General features: G+C 41.3%; 1 protein-coding gene across 1 annotated transcript in view; it reads right to left on the bottom strand.

The window, feature by feature from the left end:
• Positions 1 to 4,926: 4,926 nt before the first annotated feature.
• The window catches only part of PARM1 (prostate androgen-regulated mucin-like protein 1), a 97,842-nt gene continuing 78,046 nt past the window's right edge, over positions 4,927 to 24,722 (bottom strand). The window contains exons 3-4 of the mRNA XM_081061740.1: positions 20,157 to 20,235; positions 4,927 to 8,916 (exon numbers count right to left, since the gene is read on the bottom strand). Of these exons, the coding sequence (XP_080917866.1) occupies positions 8,832 to 8,916; positions 20,157 to 20,235 (164 nt within the window). The 3' untranslated portion in view covers positions 4,927 to 8,831. The remainder of the gene's footprint in view (positions 8,917 to 20,156; positions 20,236 to 24,722) is intronic.

The raw sequence follows: 24,722 nt of genomic DNA, 5'->3' as shown, positions 1-24,722 counted from the left end.
GCATTCCTTATGGGAATCCATGGGGCCTGTAACAGATCAAACACTGGAGCTCTCCCTGAGCACATGCAACCATGTTGGTTTCAAACCCCACATGCCTCTATCAGGCAGCCTGGTCTCCCACTTCCTCCTCTTTTCTCACAGCTAGTGTCCTAAGCATAGAGAAGGAACCAAGGGGAAAGAATAGAAAGCTGGCAGAATCTCTAGCCTGTCAGTTCTCCTTTCCTTTTGGCTTGACTATGGTTGAATTGAGAGTCTGTTACTTTGCAGGGAACATGATGCCTCAGTTTCTAGGAGCTCATGGAGGTTAGGAAAGAGTGATCGTGCCTTTCTGTACTGAAGAGACATCTGTTAAGCCCCTGGATGGCTCAGGAGATCAATCCGCAAGAAGCTAGCTCAAGGGTTTACCTGAACTCATAGAAGCATTAAAACTGGCCCATGGGAGACAAACGTAAATCTCGCTTCTCCACTCTGGAGGTTATGCTGGGAATGCTTGGAAGGGGACAGGCGAAGGCCTCAAGGCCGTGCCCTCTTGAGTAGGGCTGCTGAGTTTGGCTGCTTTCCAGAAATGGATGTTCAACAGCAGAAGGCACAACCCCTCCAACAGCCCCTGGGCCTTGGGAACTGAGATTAATTGCCATTGGGTATTACAGTTAAATATATTTCATACATATCAGCTCCAAAACTTGTTATCACGGCTCTCATAAAACCATCTGCAGCCTAGTCTCTTCATGTGAGGGGTGGGAGGGATGGGGGGTTGGTGGAATATTGAAGGAGGAATAACCTGTGGGACTTCTATGTTGAAAGTGAATAAATTAAAGAAAACCCTATTCTTACTCTCCTCCACTCTTCCTAGTAGGTCTTTTATCTAGTTCTGGTTTTCTGAAGAATGTATTATTCTCCTCAGAAGATCCCGAGCAGAAATGGGGGAGCTGGGAGGAGTAGATGGGGATGTGGAATGACCCAGGGCTCTTTATGCAGCCAGCTAAGTGCTGAGAATGGTTTTGAAGCCCTTCTCTATTTTCTCCCTTTCAGCATTTCCCGACTGTTTGTTGGGGTTGGATAAGATGGCTTGGAGGGATGGAGAGGGGGAGAGGAGAGAGTAAGGAAAGTAGGGAGAGGAGAGTATTTGGCACATTGTATACAATATGAATCTCTCTCTCTCTCTCTCTCTCTCTCTTTCTCTCTCTGTCTCTGTCTCTCTCTGTCTTTCTCTGTCTCTCCCTCCCCCCATTCATTTGTTTATTCTTTTCAAATTTTGTAAATGGTAGAGACAGTTTCCAGTTTAGTGGTTCCCTTTCCCTTTTCCAGTTCCTAAGTTTCACTCACATTTGTACAGAAGGTTGGATCACCTGCCTTCTAAAGAACCATGATCAGATGAGGTGTTAGCTGAGGACAAAAGGAACCTGCAATGGCTAGTGGAAAAAGAAAGTTATAAATACCAACATGGTCACATGACTGGTTGCAGAAAGGAAGTCTTTTGTACGTACTCAGTTCTCATCTTTGCTTCCATATGTATATAGGTATTTCTCTCTTTCTACATGTATTAACCAGTTCTTCTTCTCTTCTTTCTCATCCCCCCTCAATTCTAACATAAAGTGGTACACTTTATTATGTGTATTTGTCATTTAAGTCACAGGCTATCAAAGGAAGATTGCATGTGAACTAGGAGTGAATATTCCCAGAGCCAAATGGGACATTTTCTATTTAGGGGGCAGGGGAGTGCATCCTCAGTTGTATAATGGACAGTTGTGTCACACTAGGGATATCATGATGTTATTGTCCTTTTGGGGATTTTCTCATCTATGATAAGAAAGGTGGATTGTGCTCATATGTCTATTTTCAGCTCAGCATCATTACCACCCTTTTCTAAGATCTCCTTTGCAATACAGAGGGGAAGCCAGGAACCACATTACTTGCAATCTCCTTTCCTCTATGATCCTGGCTAGAGCTTGTCCACATGAGCAACTCTGGTGAGATAAGGCAAAGGCAACACCCACCGTTCTCCAAAAACCGTTGCTGTCAGGTGTGGAGGCAGCTGTGGCTGCCACCTCACTCCTGCAGCAGAGATGATGGCAGCAGAGATGATTCTAGAGACCCAAGAATTTCAGCAGTAATCTGCTAGTGGCTTCCCTCACCTTTTTGCTTCCTGCTCTTGCAAAGTTTGTGTGAGACAAATTTCTATATGGAATCCTTAACTTAATGTTTTACGATTTTAATATATCTCAGGAATTCATGGAGAGTATTTTGTTTGTTTGTTTGTTTTCCCTGATGAATTCCTGCTGCAGAGCTGCATGTCTTGGCACAGGGGCTAGGGTGGCCATTTGTCTCCCATACCACCCCGAAACACCTGGCTTCTGACCGACTTGAACATTTCAACACTCTGCCCAGCAGTGTTTGTTGCAGTAAATTTTGTCCAAGTGCCAAGGGAGAAATGGCTAGTGGGAGAACAGGACAGCAATCTGGACTGTCTCACCACAGCTGCTGTGTGGATCTGATGACAGGGAAGGGTCAGCCTGGAGTCCCCTGCTGTTGAATTAGCCCTGCTGTTGAGTTGGTGAATGTCAAGTGGGTGACCTTGGCTGGAAGTGCCAGATCTAGGTTGAGGCCGTTGAGAGTCTGCCAGGCCAGGCACCCTAAGAGTGGGTCTCTTTGGCCACTCTAGAAACCTTCTTTCAGCAAAGGACCTTGCTTCTAGTGGGTGCCCCGCTTTGGCCTCAGGTTGTCCCACTCTGGGTTCAGACATGGATGGGCCTGTCTGATGGCTGGCGATTGTGTGTCAGGAACCGCTGGTATAGAGTGAGCGCTCTGTGGAAGTGGTCCAGAACATGGACACTGGAGGCTAGCTACTGGCATTTGAATTCTCCACCACTTACTGGGGCAAGTTTCTATACCTTTTTGGCCCTTAGTTCTCTCATCTGTATAATGAGGTTATTAATAACATCTACCTTATAGGGATAATAATCCATGTGCTTAGAACACTATGTGGCTCATAGTGAGAGTAAGCTATCATTAGTATGACACCAAGGAGACACAAGCTGGCACAATGGTGGAGCCTTAGGGTAAGGGGGAGTGATTCCCAGGGCAACAGTCTTAGTCCAGGTGGCGGTGGGCACACACCTGACTCCTGTGGAGAGCAGGGAGGCCACAAGTGAAAACTAAGGCATGTTCAGTAAAACTCTGGGAGACAGAGGGTCCTGTGCAGATGCCCTAACAATGGGGTGGGCGAAGGCTGCCTACCTCTTGGCAGAGAATGTGGCCCAGCAGGGCAGCGGGAGTTAGCAGACGTGTGCTCAGGAGCTGACTGGGCTTGCTACGGGCTGCCTGCCAGGCACCCTCAAGACTGCTCAGAATAGCTTAGAGGGGACTTTGCAAAGTGTGGAATGGCCCATTATAGCAAGAGGTGTGAGCGTCTTAAGAGCGGGGTTACATTTATGTCAGATACCAGTTCCTTGGGTGGAAAAAGACCGAGGACTCCGGTGACAGATGACCCTGGTTTGAATCTCACCTCTGGCACTTACTGAACTGTAAATACTTGGAGAACGAGAGCCATCCTGTTCATTATGCAGCACGTAGGGTTCGGCACATGCATGAATGAATTTAATATGGTGAAACCTCAGTCTCCCCAGCTATAAGATGGAGAGAGTGTAATGACCACTAAAGCTGAAGCGTGGATTGCATTAGACAATGCCCACAGGCACCTGAAGTCCCTAATGAATATTAATTAGATGCCTTCTTTTTATAGTAAATATTCAGTGTCTTGCTTAAAATAGAAACACAGTACATTTGTTGACTAAAATTGATTAATGCTGTTTAGTGCAATAAATGCAGTCTATTCTACATTTGCCAAAGACTAGATCCTTTAAGAAATCATACCTCTTACAGGTTTTTCCCTCCAATTTGATCAGTGCTTTTCAAGTGTCATTTATGACTCAATGCTTTCTGACAAAAATCAAAAATATACCTAGCTGGTTAGTACTATGGAATTTCAGGAGAGCAATAGATTGTAAATAGGTTACTACATAATTGAAACAGGTTATAGTCTGACTTGGGAAAGCTATAATATTGGGGAAAAAATTGATTTGGACCCAAGAGCTCACAATATGTAAACACTATGTATTATTAAGCCTTTTCTTTTTATGCACCATTAAAGTGCTTTCTGACCAATCCTGTGTAGGCAAGCTTGGAATAATGGAATCTTACTTGCTTTCGTGTTCACGGCAGGGCCTCAAGAAATGACTGAATAATCAGTGGAAAGTGTCTGTTCCATGCTTGCTCCTCATTCCCCATCTTGATTCTTCGCAGCCAATCCTCCATGCTGTGTCCCTGGAAGCCAGGTACCTAAACTTATTAAATTGGACCTTCATTTTACATACAACATGAAACCACTGAACCCTAGTTTGCAGAAGCTTCCATTCGTCTCCTATGTTGCATAATGTGTGGCTTTGTTGTTGCTGTTTCCTTCAGAATCAGAATAATCTTTGGTTAGTTTCTGGGTATTGAAATTATATTTTGGATGATTGATATTGCTTGCCGTTTAACTGTCAGGTAAGGATGGGTATGCTGAGTGCAATTTTTTGCAGAAGAACAAACCAAGGACTGCTAAAAGCACTGCTCATGCCAACATACTTTCATGTGACTTGATTGTGCACCATCATCTATTTATCCAATTGAAGTGTTTATTTTTACATCTATTTTGTAAGGCATGGTGTTTAAGTAAGACTAAAATTACTGCTTGTAAAATTTCTTCATTTCTGATACTCTTCAATTGTTTTTCAAGATCAGAGAAATCTTCCTGATCTGCAGAAAATATTATTTATTGATTGGGATAGATTTTCTGTAAAAACAAGCCAGGGCTACTTAATATAAGCAGTACTGGGCTAAATGGCTTGAATAACAAAACATTTCAACATGTGAATCACCACTGTTGGACACAAGCTTTTAACAACTTTAATTGATATAATTATAATTGGTATGCAATACATCTTACAACAAATGTAGATACAATTACATTAAATATCAAAGAAGTTGCACGACTTTCCATCTTTGAAGAATGCCAGCTGATTTTTGTTGAATGTTTGTTGAATTCAATTGCTAAAATCCTTTGACCAACTCAAAAATTGAAAAAATGCATGTGGAAAAATAAGGTTCTACCCATTGGTATTTTATACTAACACAACAAGGAGTGTTAGAGTGTTTGTGGGAAACTGTCACCCCAAGAAAGCAATCTGGCATTGGTCTCTTGGTTAGCATTATTACTGATAGCAACTAGTACTTTAAAATCTAAGTTGAAATGGTACATTCATTTGCCAAAAAGGAGGTTAAAGGCAAATAAGGTGAATCAATGTGCAAATCTGTATCTGGCCCAGTTGCAAAATCCATTTCCCAGATGCAAGGGATTGGACCATGCACCCTTGCAAGCAAGATAAAGGGCAAACAGATGCCATCAAACCAAAATCAACTCCACAAAGAACTCAGCAGACCCCAGGATGATAAAGGCCAGGAGTCTGTTTCTGTTAGTGCTTAGGTATCCATACTGTGCTACCCTACCTCCTAGATTCTAACTCAAGCCTGCGAGACCCATGTCCAGGGCCATCCTATGGAGATGGCAACTAAACTTTGTGGTCCCAGGCACAGCTAACCCTCAGTCAGTCAGCTGCACTGGGGGGTAGCCTAAAGCTGTAGCAGCTGTCTGGTGTAGTTACGACACAGCTGTCTTTTTATAGATTTCAATAAAAACAACACACTGATATAACAACAAACAAGTAACGGAGATCGCTTACGTATCTATGTAATACGTAAAGTACTTAAAATGTCTATAAATATTTTTCTGCAGAAACTGAAAACACTGTACATGTGATTTCATTAACCCTCACAACACATTTGTGAGGTAGCATGGGTGAAGCCAATAAGAAAGCATCACCCCCATTTACGAAACGACAACACAGATGTCCAGGAAGGGCAGGAGACTTCACTGGGGCCCCAGAACAAGAAAACAATTTAATTTCACTGTTTCATCATTTGCAAACAAACTATAGTCTAGAAGAGGCTGCTTGCCTCCCTCCTGCTCTGACATTCCCTCTGATGCTTTCACTAGTCCTGTCCCTGGATGGTATGTGGTTTAAATCCATTGGAGCTATTTCCCTTGGGTTGAGGTGGACAGACTCCCTGAGGTAAAGATTATCAATTATCCGCATCTATTTCAGAGGTGTATCTGTGTGTGTAGCAGTGTTTGTTGAATTCAATTGCTAAAATCCTTTGGCCAACTCAAAAATAGGAAAAATGCATGTGGCAAAATAAGGTTCCACCCACTGGTATTTTATACTCACATAACAAGGAGTGTTAGAGTGTTCGTGGGAAACTGTCACATTGCTGAACAGGTTTGCTTGAGGTCCAGATCCCTCCCTTTACCATAAGGATTTGGAATTTAATAAGAGCACAAGCGCATCAAGTGCTCTTGTACAATTGGAACCTTCGGTAAGGAAAGCCGCTGGCGGAATCCATGGCTTGTACTCATTGGTCAATATAACGTGGGAAGAGGCTGGTCCCTCTGACCCAGTAGTTACGACGGAAGCAATGTCCAGAAGTGCACCTCGTCAAAGGCGTTTCATGGACATTTTCCCAAAGCGTTTTTGATAGAGGGAGAAACAGATATATGGAATGTCCTGTTTGTATTGAATCGTCCTTTGCCAAAATGAAAGCCTATGCAGGGAGTGAGGGCAGGGAAGAGGGACAATTATTTAGGCCAACCTCGGCCAGAGGGAACATCGCTAGTCATTCTTGACTGTTTTTTTTTCTGAGAATGTCCATTTTTGTTTTTGTTGTTTGTTTGTTTTAAATAATCAGAGATATCCGAATTCCACCCCTTGTTACCTACCCACTCCTGTTGTAAAATACTTCTGGCGGTTGCTCCTTTTCCTTTGATACTTAAGGAGTTTAGGAATAAATTCTTTTCAGAGTGTGGGATGGCAGGTTTGTGGAAATGGCCCAGATACTGGTGTCTTTGACATTAGAAGGTTTAGGACAACACGGCAATGGTGGTTTACATGTCAGTACTTGGCTGGGTCGCAACGAGTGATAGGATGAGCTGAGAGTCAAGTTTCTGGAAACAGAGTAGTGGCAGCAGGTCCAAGTTCAAAAATAAAAATTGACCAGTGTCAAGTTCTTTATGACATTGTCAGACAATATAACCCATTTTGAAACAAGACCCAATGCATGTTTTCTGTGCCATGAAATCAAGACATCAAATGCCAAGTTGCTAATATCAGGTGTTAGGTATAAGAGGACAGAGATATAGCCATGAAATAAAGTTAGCTAGAACACACAAAGAAATAAAAAGGCAACCATGCATGCCCCAAACAACCCATCAGACAACAAATTAAAAAGGATAAAAATTTAACAAATCATTTTATTTAATTAAAAACTGGGAGTGTCTTGTTCTGTCACAATGGGCATTGTAATATTAGGGTTTCTCAAACTCAGCACTATTGACATTTTGGGCCAGATAATTCTTTGTTATAGTGGGCTATTCTGTGCATTGTAGGATGTTTAGCATATTCATAACCTCTGCCCACAATTAACATCCCCAAGTTGCGATAATAAAAAATGTTACCAGACATTTTCAGATGTCCTGGGTGTGGGGAGTTTGAGGGGTTGCAAGACTGCCTGCTGGTTGAGAACCATTCCAATAAATGGATACCTGCAAAAATGATCAGTTTTTTTTTTCAAAATTCATTATGCAGGATTTTAAGACTATGTAACCAGGAGTTTTCATTTATTAAAGGGCAGAATTAGTAAGGTAAATGTATGGGAAGAATACATGGATTAATCACGGTATCTGAAATGCCTTACTGAGCCCTGCAGATAGACTAGTACCTTAAAAAAAATTTTTTTTTTTCAAAAACAGTTTACAGCCATTATCCAACAGACAGTAAGGCAGTGAACCAGTTGCTTTGTGGGTGTAAAGCAAGGATTCTATGGGCTCCTCCAAGCGGTGGATGCCTCTGACAGTTATTGAGAGCTGATTCTCACTTTTCCTAATGAGGTACTCAGTGCGTGTCAGCTCCCTCCTTCCTCTATCCTTCTACTGTACACTCCCTCCACCAGCTTCTCCCTTTCTCTTCTCTAACTAAGCTCATCTCATAGTCTTCGGTGGCCGGGAGGGGAGAACAGATAGAGGATACGCTGAGATCTGACAGCAATCTGCTACTTTGCTCTGCGGCCTGCAGGCCACCTCCTGGGCACTTTCTAGTTTCCTCTTTCATTAATTAGGCAGCTAAGAGCTGGGATCCAGCTTGTAGAGCCGCGCAGGCATCTTGTCAGACACAACCAGCTGAATAGAGATTTAAAAGGAATCTGAGAAACCCCTACTTCCTCACCTGCAGGGTGAAATCCTCCCAGTACTCATTTTCTTTCCCCTCATTGAGATTTAATGTAATTTCCTAAATAAGTGTTTAAGAAATACCACAAACAAAAAGCTCCCCTAAAAGTAACCCCCAACAAAATAACTCAATTCCTCTTCCTCAGTCCTTCTTGCAGTGGGTGTTGTGGTGGGTACAGAAGCCTCCATCGAGGTGGTCTGGCCCCACCACCTCAAGGTTGGCCCATTTTAGCTGCAAATCCGCCTCCACTCACCTTTAAATAATAGTTCTTTTTGTACCAGAAAGGGTAAATTGTAGCAGCCAGAGGAGAGAGAGGAAAACAAGACAACCAAACCAACAAAACAGGGCTTAAGATTGTCGCTCAATGCGCATCAGGTATTTGTTATTAATTCTACTGGATAAGCACTTATAAATAAAGAGCAGTTATTCCTCATCCCAGGCCATGCTCCTTTGTTAAGAGTCGTCGTACAGAGGGTTGTTGTAGTTTCCCCAGGACCCATAATCGTGATCATCCAGAAGTCTTCCATACGAGGAATGCCTGGTGGGAGAGAAGAGGGTTGTGGTTATTTGGAGAAGTTGCCCATCTGAGGGAAGCCTAATGGCCTGCAACCGGAACGGGGTAGGCTCACAGGGCCTATGAGGGGTAAGCCATGATTCTTCACTAGGACGACCTCTTGGCAACAGATCCACCAACTGTGGAGGCCCCGTCCACAAGCACCCTGTAACTTATGAATGACGGATGGGCTGGAAGTCTGAATGGCACCTGCTTTTGAGATCAGCAGGGTCCTGACTCTCTCTCCTTGCCCTCTACCGCTGGAGAAGGAGGAGGCCCTATTTCCATGTCTATTTAATAAGAAGTAATGGGAAAGGGCAGGTTGCAGTCCTGGCATTTTTGACTTAGGTCCTGAACTTAATTTTCCCTGAAATAATAATGAGATAACCATAGCTACTGTTGCTCTCACCACCCTTCCTGGCATTTACACAGTGTTTTACAATCCACAGAGTGTTTCTATGTTCCCTTTCTACTTGACCCTCAAAATAAAGCCAGGGGGCGGGTATTGTTTATCATTATTTCTCCAATGCAGAAATGTGGCTCAGAGATGTTGATTGCCATGCTCAAAGTCACCCAATTGAGCTACGAGTCAACACCCCCTAGATCTAAATCCAGTGCTTTGAGCGGAGCGTCTTAGAGTCTGATTAGCACCTTAGTTCAATGGTAATATGGGTTTAACAGGCTTTGGTGGGTTATTCTGGGAACCTGTTCCACAAGTAATATTTCTTTAATAAACAAGTCAGACTGTTATCACTCCTCAGTTCAAAACCTTTGAGTTGCTCCTCATCTCACACAGAGTAAAAAGCCAAAGTCATTACAATGGTTTGCAAAGCCCAACAGGATCTGGCCCCTGTTATTTTTCTGAGCACATCAGCTACTATTCCAGTTTCTCTCAGTCCTTCTGCTCCAACCATACTGACCTCCTTGCTCTTCCTCTTCATGCCTGGCACACTCTTGCCTCAGGGCCTTTGCATTTCCTGTTCCCTCAGCTTGGAACAGTTGTCCTCCAGATCATATCCTTCAAGCCTTTGCACAAATGTCACTTCCTCAGTGAGCCCTTCCTTAAGACCTCTATTTAAACTTGCAACTCCCTTGCCTCCAGTAGTGCGTGCATAATTTTTCTCCTAGTACTCATCACCTTCCAACATACTATATAATTTACTTTGTTATTGCCTCTCTCCCCTAACTAGATTACCATGTTTCTCCGAAAACAAGACCTAGCCAATCAGCTATAATGCATCTTTTAAAGCAAAAATTAATGTAAGACCTGTTATTATATATTATATATTATATTATATTATATTATATTATATTATATTATATTATTAGACCTGGTCTTATATTATAGTAAAATAAGACCATGTCTTACAGTAATTTTTGCTCCAAAAGACTCATTAGAGCTGATTGTCTGGCTAGGTCTTATTTTCAGGGAAACACGGTATAAGTATGGATTATTTGCCTGTTTTGTTTGTTCTTAGCTCTATCTCCAACACCTAGGAGAATATCCAGTTGCCAGTAAGTCCTCAATAAATAGAATAAATGTTGGTGGAAGAAACAGTGTTTGGGAAAAAAAATACATCCTGGAAAGCCATTCTGTTCACAAGATGGAATCTTCCTGGAAAGGATTATGGGCATTTAAAGACTAAAACCAATGACAAGATTGGGAAAATTCTACAAAATGAGCATGTGACGCCTTTGAGGTTCACACTAGCGTGTGAATTATTACACCTTGCCACTGGAAATCAGCTATGTTATATATAGTACAGATAAACATGCCTAACCCCCCTAATTTTTGTCTCAACTAGATATGAAAATTAAACAAAATGAAAATACAATCTGAGAGGCACAGAAAGCATTTGCTATACTTATATCTGTTGCTAAAATAATTGTTGTCACTCTGAAGCTTATTTCCTTTTGCGAGCTATTTGAAGAGGGATAATCGGCTGAAAAGAATCAGACCTTTGATGTACTGGTTTCAAACTCTTAGCCTTCAAAATCCTGATTTCTGTCCTGAAGGCAGGCTCAGCTGACCCAATCTATACACCTGGAAACTTGAGGATGTTCCACAATATGTTTTGTGTTCTCTAAAGGTCCATATTCATTTCTGCAGGTGTGAGAAGGCAAGAGATCACAAATAATACACCACTGATCTTATCACTGACAGGAATGGGGAAGCAGTTTTGGTAAATGGGGTCACCCGTCATTCATCACCAACACACCCCCTCCCCATGTTTAAAACCTCCAATTCCAATCAAATCCTTCAACAGGATGGTTGAGAAATGGAAGCCATAGAATGAACAAGTAAAAACCTGGGGATTACAAGACTGGAGCCAGGCCTAAATTTCAGCATGACCTAGTGTTGTAAACCTGGCCAACATCTACCTATAAAGCATGTTCCTTTATTGATAGGGCATTCCTGCCTCACCTTTGTACGGTTATTTAACTTCTCACAGCATTTTTATGTCTATCATATAATTTTATTCCCATATCAGTAGGGACAATAGATGTATGTCCTTGAATGTGTTTTTAATGCCCCATTTCTTCATCTATGAAATGAAGAATGTTAAAAAAAATTGTGCTAGAGTTGTTCGGAGGATTAAATGAGGTAATACATATGAAAGGCTTGGCACATAGTAAATACACAATAAGTGTTGGCCAATATTGCTTTTCAATTTTTATTATAATAAAACAATACAAACACATGACAAATGTGCAAGTAGTAAAAAAAGACAGTGAAAAATGAGCCTCCCCCGCCCACCAGGAAGTCCTGAAATGATGGGCCAGGCACAGTTATAAAACAAGCTTCTTATATTATTGTTATTTGAATTTTAGAAATTATCATGCTGGAGTGAGGTTAGAAGATTAAAAATCTTCTGGACATCAGATTTTACTGATAATGGTTATTCTATACAAGACTATTTGATCAGAGCTGTACCTGAATCTGCTGTATTAGAAGAGATGTCTACTTACACAAACACTAGTAAAATAAAGGAAAATGATGGATCTTTCACTTTCCTTTGCCTTCTCATTTGAATGAACAGTGAGTTGAGAGAAATACTGATAAATGAGGAAACCAAAGCCAGAGATATAGATAAATCATATTTGGGAATGTATTGAATCCGTAGGACTTTTTATTATATTAATGAGTCTAAACAAGAAGAATTGGGTGTGCTGGGATTCAAGCCAGATTTGGATAAACCCTATCATATTACAGAAAGAGTAAGACAAACACATTTGTGTGTGTGTTTGTATGTGTGTGTAGAGAGAGAGAGAGAGAGAGAGAGAGAGAGAGAGAGAGAGAAGGAAAGAGAGAAGGAAAGAGAGAAGGGGAGGATTATTATTGATCACTTTAAACTCTCTAAGTCAAAATGTCTTAAATCATGGCATGTTTTAGATGGAAATTGGGTAGGTTTTCAGATTGGCATTTGTGGAGTCTAAGAGGTGAAAAACTCCCATTCCCAAGAAAAGGAAGGTGGGTCTCAAGGAATCTAGATGACTGCCCATGTGATTTAGCGGTACAGCTGGTACTAAAACCTAGGTCTCCCATATCTATAATGTAACACTGCTTCATCTAATTTCATTCTGAACAGCAATTTGTATGAATGATGTCATTGTCAGGTCAAAGCAGTTTTTTTTACTCAATTTCTTAGTTAAGACTGGCACCCATCCAACATAACTCTGTTTCTACTTGCTGTCCCTTGGCTCCCCTTAGATGGTAAACCTCTTAGGGGCAGACTATGTCTTATGTTTCTTATTTTCTGAACATCTAGTACATCGCTCTTGATGCAATGGTTCTCTTATACATGTTTGATAATTGCATACTTCAGTAGGACATAAATATTATGTATGGAGTTTGCTTGGTCGATGCCAGCAGAGGGAAGTATGGCTTGTGAAATTCATTGTGAAAAAGTGAAAATATCTTATTAAAGAACACAAAGGGTCAAAGCCACCATTTTGACTTTAAATATAGAAAGAGGACAGAGAATTACAGCTAAATGTCCCCCACGTGATGATGTGGCTTGCTAGCACTCAGCACAGTGCTCAGAGTCCCTGTTAATCAGTGGCACTGGGATTACTGTTGATACTATTCTATTGTATTACATGGCTTAGTGAGCTAAATGCAGGGCCAGAGGGGACAGGATAGAGAATGATTCGTGTTAAGCCCTTGCCTCATTGCATCCTTCTCAAGTGCTTTGGCTTGAATAGGAAGCAGCCCTCCCCACTCGTCCTCTCCCCAATCGGTGATGCTTTGCTGATGACAACTGGTAGATGTGGTGTTGACACTGTGCTTTGAGGCCTTCTCCACCCCTGCAAAATGGTACCTATTTTAAGACAACTGGCATCAGTACTTAATGGAACTCAATTGTCTTTAAAAATGAATGAGATTTTACTTTCCTTGTGTTGAAACAAAACTATTTTAGAGAACACCTCCTTTATAAGGGTCAACCCAGTTCCCCATTAAGGCTCCACATTTATTACTTTTCTTCCCCAAATCCTCTCCTCTTTAGTCAAGTGAGTCTTTTCTATTGAATTATTAGTGCTTATGATGTACTAAGAAGGAGGGATATAAAGACGAATAAGATATGGCTTAGTGCTGGGAAAACACAGCTGAACTTGTAGCTTATTAGTCATTAGTAATTAAGCCTTTGACGCGTATCATCCATTAGCAAAGCTAGATTGGTGCAGCTGTCATTGTATCCTTGTTTTGTTTTCATTGGTGGCTTTCTTTCTCTGAATGTCATTTCCGTGTCTGGCTCCTTTCATTTAACAATTCATTGAAAACTTACCGTCTATCAGACTCTATTCTGATGCCTGGGGGATACTTTAGTGAACAACAGACCAAAACCCTTGTCCTAAGGGAGCTTACATTCTTGTGGGGATAGACACAATAAATCAGACATGAAAAATAATATGGCAGATGGTAATAAATGCAAGGGAGGAAAATAAAGCAGGGAAGGGGCAGCGAGGAATTCCAAATGGGAGGTGGCGATTGTAATTTTGAATATGGTGATCAGGGAAAGTCTCACTAAGATGACATTTGAGCAGACACATAAAAGAGATGTGGATGAGCCACATCGAATATACCCTACACACAGAGAGAATAGCAGGTGCAAAGGCTCTGGGGCAGGAGAAGACAACACATCTGTATGGTAGCTATTGAATTATAATTATTTAAAAGTAAACTTTTTATATTAGAATGATTTTAGATTTATAGAAAAACTGCAAAGATAAATTCCTACATGCCCTTTACCCAGCTTCCCTTTATGTTAACATCTTACATAACTATGACACATTTGTCAAGACTAAGAAATTGACATTGTAAGCTGCGATTTTGAAGTGAAGGAACTGTGACAATTAGGGGTGATTTTATTTGTCCACAGTTACCATAGCAAGTTAGTGGCAGAATGAGTATCAAAATTCAGGATTCTATCAGTTCTGTCTTCTTTCTACCAAAATCCCTGTGATGGAAATATTTCCAAACATTCATTTTCAAAGTGCTCTTTACATAGTCTGGGTTTCTTTTAAAAAGCAGTTACCTTCAAACTTATCTTTCACTAATCACCTTTACTTTGAAGGGGCAGATAAAATTTGTTTATTTTCCTTTTCAAAATTATCTGCCAGATATCATCCTGGCAGACACTCCTCACAAAACAGGCCTCATTGGAACACTTGTCTATTGTGAACAAATTCAGAGTCACAAGGTAACTAGTTTGAGTGTGTGGTTTAACAGATTCCCATGGCTTCCCCTTTTCTAAACCTGGTTTCTCCTGATTTGGAAGAAACGAATACTCCTTCCACACCCTAAACTTTCCTACCCAGAATCATTCACTTAGGCAACAATTGTTTATAAAGCTACTATTATATGCCAGTACTGTCAGGGGCTTTATATCTTGCAAGTAGAGGGGACTGCCAGAAAACAAAATGATTCTAGTACAGGGAAGAGAGTGGTACAAAGGATGTATGTGCAGCAAGCACTTCCCCACCACGAAGACGATGTGGAGGAGACTTCTGGAGAGGGTCTCTTTTGAGTTAGACAACTTGGTATCAGATTCCAAGTTACTGTGTTTATAAATCACCCAAAAGAGGTGAATCAAACATGTCCAACAGAGGGATCAGCATGTTGAAAGTGACAGCGGCATGAAACAGTAGGGCAACCTATCTGGGAAACTGCAGTGAAGTGTGCATTTGGAGTGTTAGGAGATGAAGATAGAGCAGGTTACTCAAAGTATGGTTCTTGGACCAGCACAGTGGCACCATCTGTGAGTTGCAGAGAAATGCCCTACCGTGACCTACGGAAGCAGAACCTGTGGAGATGAGACCCAGCAAACTGTTTTTAATAAGCTCTCCCATTGATTCCTATGCACATTAAAATTTGATGACCACTGAGGTAAGGAATCAAGTCACCTAGACCTACAGAATGCCAAAGGTGTAGATCACAAATTCTAGATCTTAGACTTTAGGTCTGGCTGGGCCTACTCTGTAAACCTAACAACAACCAGAAGGAATCCAGTTGTATAAATATAATCACTAGAAGACTTGAAGCAAAACAGGTGACTTCTAACGAGATGCCTTCAGTTCCAGGCCCTGTTGTGTCTATAAATCAATATCACATTTATTTTTGTGAAGGGAACAGCCGTGTTGTCTGCCTGGGTTACCAGCACACCTAATTATAGCAGCATCCACATTGCTGGTGATAGCAGATATGGTCTCCTGCACAGGGGATTATCTTGTGGCTGAACTGTTTTTAGCCAATTTAGACAAAACCGACTTACCTCATTCTTCAATCATCACTAATTAAAGACACCTTTCTACAAGAGGCAGGCAAGGCCGTTGCTTTCTTTTAAAGTTGCAAACAAGCCCTGGAATAAAAGCTACTCAGAGATAGTTTCTCTTTATGGACATACAACATGCATGCAACCTCACAGGCATTTAGAAACTGCCAAAATGGAACAAGAGAAAACTGAGCTACTGTGCCATCTTTCTCCTCTTCCTACAACTCCCCTGTCTTTTGAATCCCTGGTGCCTACCGAATGGGATTGTTGGCAGCTACCATTTTTCTAAGCCCCTAAGCAGTAAGCATTGTTTTAACAAGAACAATTACAACAATAACAAGAGTTAGTGCTTCTATCATCCTCATCTCATACTCGGCACTGAATGTTTATCTGTATCATAATTTAATTCTCATGACAATCCTGAATTAGGTATTCGTATAGTGCCATTTTATAAATGAAACTGCGCGCAGAATGATTCATATACTTGCTCCAGAGTACATATTCTTAACCACCAAGCCATCTGGTCTCTGCAGGTACTCTCCATTCATTACTTCATCTTCGAAATAAGCTTGAAATGTAGGTAGTATTAGTTCTGCTTTTGCAGATGAAGAAATTAAAGATCAGGGAGCTTATAATTTATCCAAGGCCACCAACTAGGAAGTAGAACCTGACCGCAAAGCCCACATTCCTCCCTCCTCACCACGCTGCTGCTGGCTAAAATGGGGGGGTCGATAAATAATAGAGGAGAGCCCTGGAAGCCACATTCAGTAGTAGCTTAGGTCTCAGAAAGATATGGTTCTCCAGGCAGGTGTCACTGTCCCCACAGAATAGGAGTGTTAAAAAGATGGCTAATGAGTTTACCAATCGATGCCTTCAGCAAACTTGGTGAAACTACTGAGCTACTGTTAGCAGAGCTTGTAAGTTGTGCCCTTTTTCTGGTTGTGAGGCTATCTGTTCAAGTAGATTTGCAGGGACCCAGGTTTTAGGCCAGAAGCTAATGCTTCACTCACGGGCTATGATTTTAGCCAATTGTTTGCTACTCCAGCCAAGTGAGCTAAAAGACCATAGACAACAGGCCTCTTATCATGATATTGTTCTCAGAAATCTGGGATGATAGGCACGAAATAAATTTCCAGCCAAGGTAAAACCTAGCCTTAGGTATACACACACATATCACACATTCTCTCTGTCTTTTTCTCTCTCTCCCTATCTTTCTGTCTCTGTCTCTGACTCTCTCTCTCTCTCTCTCTCTCTCTCTCTCTCTCTCACACACACACACACACACACACACACACACACACACACACACTTTTCAATTGAGCCAAATGTACTTTTGATGGGGCTTTCCAAGAATCTGGGAAAATAACCCTTGAGGGGGTTTTAGCACAGCCTTAAGATTCATGAGAACTATTAACTTCCTTATGTTACCATTTTGCCAAAATAATTAATAAAGCAGCAGAAAGGGGTTTTCCTTCGGGGGTTTCCAAACAGGGGTCTGATCACTTTATCCATCCCTAAATTTGTAGTGCCAAAGATAACTAGCAACCTTATACTTACACAACAGGGGGCCTTTCTGCATTTTAGAGGGAAGACCTATATGGGGGAGAGAAACCATGACTAATTCAATTGAATCTCTCCCCGAATTTATCCAAAGTTGAGAATGCCTGAAGAAAATATAGTTTCAAATTTTTAAATAAAATGTTACACAATTTTAATCAGCACTCATTAGAACCAATTTTAATGGCCTGCTAACAGAATTTTCCACACACAGTAAGTTCTGTGGTGGCAGGACTGTGTCTCATCACTGATGTGATCCCCATGCTTAGAAGGGTGGCACATGGGTAATGCTCCATAACGATCATCAAGCAACCGTCCTACTATTGGAGTCCCTTCCTGTTGACCACCTTGATGATGATGGCAGGGCTATGTACTTGGGAAGCAGTGTCCGTTAATCCTCACAGCAATGCTACCAAGTAGTTAAAATTATGGCCCTCATTTTACAGGGTAGGGAAGTTAGGGTTAGTGAGGCTCCATAAGAGGCTCGGGTCACACCAGAACCAGCTACAAAGTGGAGGAGCTGGGCTTCAAACCCACGTCTCCCTACCTGTGGAGTCTGAATTCTTAATCACTGCCTGTCTATAGTCAGTGGTAGGTTGGAGATGGGAAACTTGAATTCTTGCCTGAAGTCAAGAGGAGTCTTCAGGTTATTTCAATATCATTTTTGGCAAGTATGTGGTAAGAGGGAAGAATTTCTATTTCAAGCCACACTGCAGAGGAAGTCATATTTTTGGTGATAGCCCTTCAGAAACTCATCATTGGTGATTCCAAAATGACTCTAAATTAATGCATAAGGCCCCTTTTTGAGCAACCTCCGCCTTCATGCAAAGACAAACTTTGTTATGACGTGGGAATGAGGTTCCAAGACTAGTTCATAAAAGCCAATTTAACTCAGAATAAAAATATAACGTATCCTCAGTGATGAACTAGTAATTAAACCAGATGAAAAATAATACCACTCAGTAAGATATAATTCACAAAATTAACTTTGCTGCTCAAGGAAATATAGACTTAATGAAGATTTTTTTTTTAATATGAAGGAGACTTATGGATGCTTTGCTAAAAGGCTTTCAAACACAGGTAGCACTGGCCTTTTAATTCCAATTTCTCTTCGAAACCTGGCTTTCCTGTTCTTTGTACCTTAGATACAGGTGATATTACAGGGCGCTCTTATACTCGACACCATCATTAGATTGATTTGGTGCACATTTAGAATAAAAGATGGAAGGAGATAAGAGGGAAGTGTTCCCTAGTGGGTGTTGGGCTGGGCTGGGGTGACTAGAGGAGATGAAAGAGGGTGAGGAGAGAGGGTAGCACAGGATATGTGTGCACAGAGATGAGAAATTAAATACATGAGCCACATATGGGGAACCAGGACAGGAGGGAAGGAGAGGGTGTGCACACGCCTCCTGAAAAAGAAACACAGCTGCAGGGAAGAGACGTCAGGAATGTATGTGTGTGTCTGCATGGCAGTGCCTGAGTGACTGTGTATTCTTATGCCACGTTATTCACTCCTTCAGTTTATAGAGCATCTGCTTTGTGCCCACCACTGAGTTCATAGATAAAGTCTGGGTCCTCATGGATCTTACATTTTTGTCAGAGAAAGAACCAATAAACAAACAAACTAATATATAAAAATCAAATCAAATAATAGATAGTGGTAACAGCCAGGATGAAAGTAAGAGAATAAATAATGGGCACCAAACTGGAAGGGAAGTCTCCTGGAGAGATATGAAAGCCATGCATGAGGAAAAATTAGAAGAAAAGCATTTCAGGGAGAGGGACCAAGAAAAGTGAAGGGCCTAAAGAGATAAAGAACCTGGCATATTCTAAGAATTGGCTAGAAAGACAGTGTGACTGCAGCTCAGTGGTTAAGAAGGAAAGACAAATGTGATGAGTGAGAAGAGGCAGGCAGGAATGGGTCCATGAATGAGCTCAAGGGCCAACCTGAGAGGATAGGATTTATTATAATTCTAAGTGCCTGGAGAAGCCACTGGGGCTTTTAAGGGAGAGAGTGACAGGGTCAGAGGAGCTTCTGTAAAGATGGCTCCCGCTGTTGGGAGGAGAATGTGTTGGCGGTCAGGGAGTGGCTATGCTCATCACAGTGGCACGTGCCCTTCTGTCCCTTTTTACGGGCACTGCACAGACTGGCAAATAATACTGTCACTCGCCATTTGGCATTTTACAGCTGAAAGGATATTTAGTGTGAATAATGTGGTTTTGAGACTTTGGGATTTCATACAGCAGTAGACAACAGAAGTGCAGGCTCACAGAGTATTGCAACTTTCTATTTGGCTGTAAAAAGTAACAACTCAGTTACCATCTGTGATCACCTTCATTCCATAACAAAAGATATTTTAAAACCAAAAATGTAAGGACATAATCTCAAGGGGGAAAAAAACAATTTTATAGAAAATGCTATGCTTTCTTTATATTTTCAACATTTTGCTTTAGTACCAGTGGAAACGTCCTTACAGACTGGATATATATCTATACATCCGTGTTCAGAACTTCAGTATTTAGGAGCCATGGAGCCCACCCCATTTCACAGATGAGAACACTGAGGGTCGGGAGACATGTGGCTTCCTCACGGTGATGAGGTGAGTTGAGGGCAGAGAGCCGAGGCCTCAGTCTCCTGACTCCAGGTTCACTCTCATCCCATTACATCATCACACTGTGTATTTCAGCTTACTTCTTCTGCTTTGCCAAGGTTCAGATACTGTACCATCTATTCCTGTCCAGTGAGGAGCACACCAGCCATTTTCACTTCCCTGCCAGTATTTCTGAAAGCTAAGACACTTATTGATAAATAAGCACTCAGCAAAACAGCTTTTAGCCTGGAGCCCAACAAAATGGAATTCTTTTCTTCATAAACAAGAGTAAGGGGCCTCTCACCTGATCTTCAGATATGCTGCAACTCCAAACACCAACAACACCACGGCAATGACGGTCACCGTAATGGCGGCAATGCTGCCTGGGAAGGAGGAAAGGCACAGGAAAGAAAATCAAGAGGTGTACTCATTCAGATCCTTCTGCGTAGTAGTCAGAGCTAGAACAAAACCCAGGCTCTTACTTCTTATCAAAATGCTTTTCATGCTAGGTGAGGTGAGGTAAATGGTCAATATTTATTAAAACCTTTTGGCTGGTTTGGAAGTCAAAGAACAGTCCACAGTGATATTTGATTATCTTTTCAATAACAACACCAATCTGTTACTGCTGCTGCTGTTGTTTGCAGGGGTAGGGGATTTAAAATCTCCTGACAGCTATTTTTTTTCTTTTATATGTTCTGGCTCCTCTTTCTTCCATTTCCAAGTTATTGGGAGACTCAGGATGTTTTATTCAAGGGTTACTACAAAGTAATGTGGTTGGTTTTTAAATAAACCAGAATCACATTGCTGTATCAGTAGTGTCAACTTCAAAAGGGTCATCTTGGTAGGAGATGCACTAATTTGAATGATGCTATCAAATCAAAGCATTTTTTAAAATTTCTCATTGGGAAGTGTGTCCAATTTTTATCCTTGTATAGAATAAAGTCAAGTTAGGTGTAAAAATAAGGTCAAGTCTCATAGGTAACAGTATTTTTTGTACGTAGAATTAATCAGGTGCAATTATAAAGTAACATGAATGTTTTATTATGTAATTTGAAATCTAGTTCCAAAAGCAACTATTAATGGGCAGTTAAAAAAAACAACAAAACTTTAAGCATGCAACCTTGTAAGAATAACCATACTGCTTCCAACGATTACTACTTTGAAGAACAACACTCTTCTTGTATGAGCTTTGGACTAATAATGTATATAGACTTCAGTTTTATTTCACCTAAGAAATGCCAAGAATCAATTGAGCTCTTGTTCCCTATAGTTAAAGTGACATTTTTAGCACTGATGCTGGTGTTAGGGACCCCATTTACTCTTTAGGGCCACTGGGAAATTATTTGCTACTTCAACAAATAAATAAGACTCTGAAACACTTTGGAAAGAGCATCTGAAATCTGGAGACTAAATATATGGATTCAAGTGTGGTTCCACCATGATTGGCCACATGACCATGAGCTGTTTACTTAGCCCCGTCCACTCATGTACCACTAGACACCATGTGCACCAAGGTATAGTCCTCTCCAAATGTACTGCCCGGGACTGGCGCCCATCTCTTGTGGACTTAGGTCTCAAAACTGATGGAACTGCCCCAGATTTTTGGAGATTTATTAGTTGTAGATTATTTTGCAATTTTTCCTTTTATTTTTCATGTCTCTGAGGAATGGCTTTTGTATATTGTTCTTGGCATTACCCCTTCCACCAAAGGAATTGGAGTAGATCTAAGAAGCAAATCAGTCTACCAAAAGTTTTGGGTGGGAGAGGGCTACAGCAGACATCCATGTCCCCATTTGATGTCTAAATTTCTAAAAGAGCACCAATGAGGTTCAATGCTCACATAGAGACTAAGACCATAGCTTGGTGTGTCTGCACAGATTGACCATATTGCAGCATTTCAGAGCTTCTACACTTATGGACACTCACACACCCATCTCCTTGCTCCTGGAATCCTTTATGGCATAATTAGTATACTTATCAGTGCATTTCTCTACCACTTTTTACTATTGTGAAGATAGAATTATGACCCTAAATGCTCAAATGTGCAGACCAGATCAAACAGAGCAAGTCTGATGTTAGTTCCAGTTATGAAAAGCCATCACTCCTATTTTGCAAGGCTGCACTTAGCTTCTTGGCCTCCAAACTGTGCTGAAATTAGAACAATTCAAAGTTCACTGAAGCCTCCTAAGAGCTCTTTTAAGAACTTGTGAAACGAGGATTATTACTGCAAAGTAAGGTGATGGGAGTATTTCAAAATTCAAAAAGATACAGTGATTGCAATTAGGAGCAATAAAAAAAACTGACCTTTTAATTTTTAAAAAAAAATTTACTTATTGGGGTGACAATTGTTAATGAAATTACATAATTTCAGGTGTACAATTCTGTATTACATCATCTATAAATCCCATTGTTGTGTTCACCACCCAGAGTCAGTTCTCTTTCCATCACCATATATTTGATCCCCCTTACCCTCATTTCCCTCCCCCCACCCCCCTTACCCTCTGGTAACCACTAAACTATTGTCTGTGTCTATGAGTTTTTGCTTCTCATTTGTTTGTCTTGTTCTTTTGTTGTTTTTGGTTTATATACCACATATCAGTGAAATCATAGGGTTCTCTGCTTTTTCTGTCTGACTTATTTCGCTTAGCATTATACTCTCAAGGTCCATCCATGTTGTCACAAATGTTCCTATATCATCTTTCCTTAACGCCGAATAGTATTCCATTGTGTATATATACCACAACTTTATCCATTCATCTATCGAAGGACATTTTGGTTGTTTCCATGTCTTGGCTACCGTAAACAAAGCTGCAGTGAACACTGGAACACACATGTCTTTATGTATAAATGATTTCAAATTCTTTGGGTAGATACCCAGGAGAGGGATTGCTGCTGACCTTTTAATTTAATTCCTCCTTCCCACCCCCATTTTAAAAAATGGAAGAAAAAGAAAAATATCGTTGATTTCCCTGTAAGACTCTTCTTTCTTGCCCAGGGATAGTGTAATAGGTATAGGAAATTGTAGATTTGACCTGTTTTTCAAAGTTTCTTCCCTAACTGAGCAGCTGGATCTCATCCAACTGTGGGATTTACTGGATTTATTTATATGCCACCTCTTTCTAAAGATAAATCAGGCAGGGGCCCCAACTCAAGTACCTTTTTTTAAAAAAAAAAAAAAACAGCAAGTGATAGAGTGACCCGCTTCTCCTCTATGTGACTGGTGGCTGTCTAGCTCTCAGTGTAACACCAGTATCCAAACAGGGCTCTTTAAGGACACCTTTTCTTGTTCACAGAGGATAGCTTGTATGACCAGAGCTGGAATTAGCAGGTGATTTTTTACCTGATGGGCCTTTGAGGGCAGCAGAGCAGAGGAGTACTTCTGATGCTTGGAACTGCCCAATATGAGGCTGAAACATGTCTATTTTAAAGTAGATTGTACTTAGACCATTGTAACTATTCTGCCACCCACCAGCCCTTCTCAGAGGGTGCCAGCCATGAGAGCAAGGGTCCTCTGGAACTAGAAGACCTTTATCAGGCCCCGACCCTCAACATCTTGTGTCCTGAGCTCTCTGTCACCTTCACAGCAGCTGCTACCTTCAGAAGCAGCCAGGAACCTCACCCTGGGAGGTTCCACACATCAGGGCATCATAGTTTGAACATATGAGGGGGTGGCTGAGCCAACATTAGCACAACTTTATATGGTAACTGAAAAGGCTTGATTTCCTCCTTGTGAAAACAAATGTCATTTCCTCTTGTGTTCTGTTTAAACTAAACTGGAATTCCCCATCTCTTCCTACTCCTTCTGTTCTCAGAGAGTGGCAGGGAGAGGGAACATGAGGAATGTGTGGCTGGGGTAAGGGAGGCTTTGCCCTATGAGGAAGATGGGAACATTTGGTGGGTGGTGCCCTGGGAGTGGGGGTGGGAAGGTGGCGGGCATTGCAGTTCTTCCTCGTTGGGATTTGGAGTTACAGACGGGGTGTGACTCACACTGTAAAGCCTTGGAGCCAGGAGAAAATAAGAGAGAATTGGAGGAACCTTATCTGTATATTTTATGAGCCAAGATATAAGAATATTCCACTGTGCTAGCACATTCCACTCTGCCAACATGTTGCCTCACCAGACGGCTGTAGAAGATCTGTGAGCCAAAGCCTCTTTAAATTTTGGGCCTCTCTGCAGGCTGGGAGTTTTCTGGGTACCATTTTACGACTTTCATAACAACCCAGAACAACAACAAAAAAAAATCAGAATAGGCTGAAGAATAACCTATTTATTCTACATTTGCTGTCCATTATTTTGGGTGGCACTGTGCCAAGAACTTTATAGCGATTATCTCATTTCATTGTCTTCATGAGATGAGTAGAATTATTCCCATTTTATGGACGAGAACGTTATGGTTCAGAGAGATTAAGTACTCGATTCAGGTTTCCCAATCTGGTAAATGGTTAAGCTAACATTTGAACCCAGGACTATTTCACTTCAGGTTTTGCATTTTTAATCTTTAGTGTACTGGTTACTACCTCATCCCTTTTCTTATCTTGGCCAACTCTTACTCTTTCTTCACGACAAGTAAATATCAATCCTTCTGAAAAGCTTTTCTGACACCTCCAAGCAAATTACAGTGTTGTTGTGTGTTAGCTTTGTGTCTGCTTCTTTCAAACACTGTGTTGTGTTTATGAGCTTCCTCGGGCAGACTTCATTCATCTTGCATCTCTTTCCCCTTTTTCCCGCACTCTTAGCACCAACCAGTCTGTAGACCATAGTGGGCACTCAACTCAATTAATGTCGAATGAATAAGTATAATACCGGCAAAAAAAGAAAAAAAAAAGGTAACTGGCACTTTTTGAGCTCAACCACTGTGCACAGAAAGTTG

Source organism: Rhinolophus hipposideros (assembly GCF_964194185.1).
Source record: "Rhinolophus hipposideros genome assembly, chromosome: 1".
NCBI classification, from domain to species: Eukaryota; Metazoa; Chordata; class Mammalia; order Chiroptera; family Rhinolophidae; genus Rhinolophus; species Rhinolophus hipposideros.
Note: the sequence above shows the minus strand (reverse complement) of the source record. Positions and strands in the feature narration are given on the sequence as shown.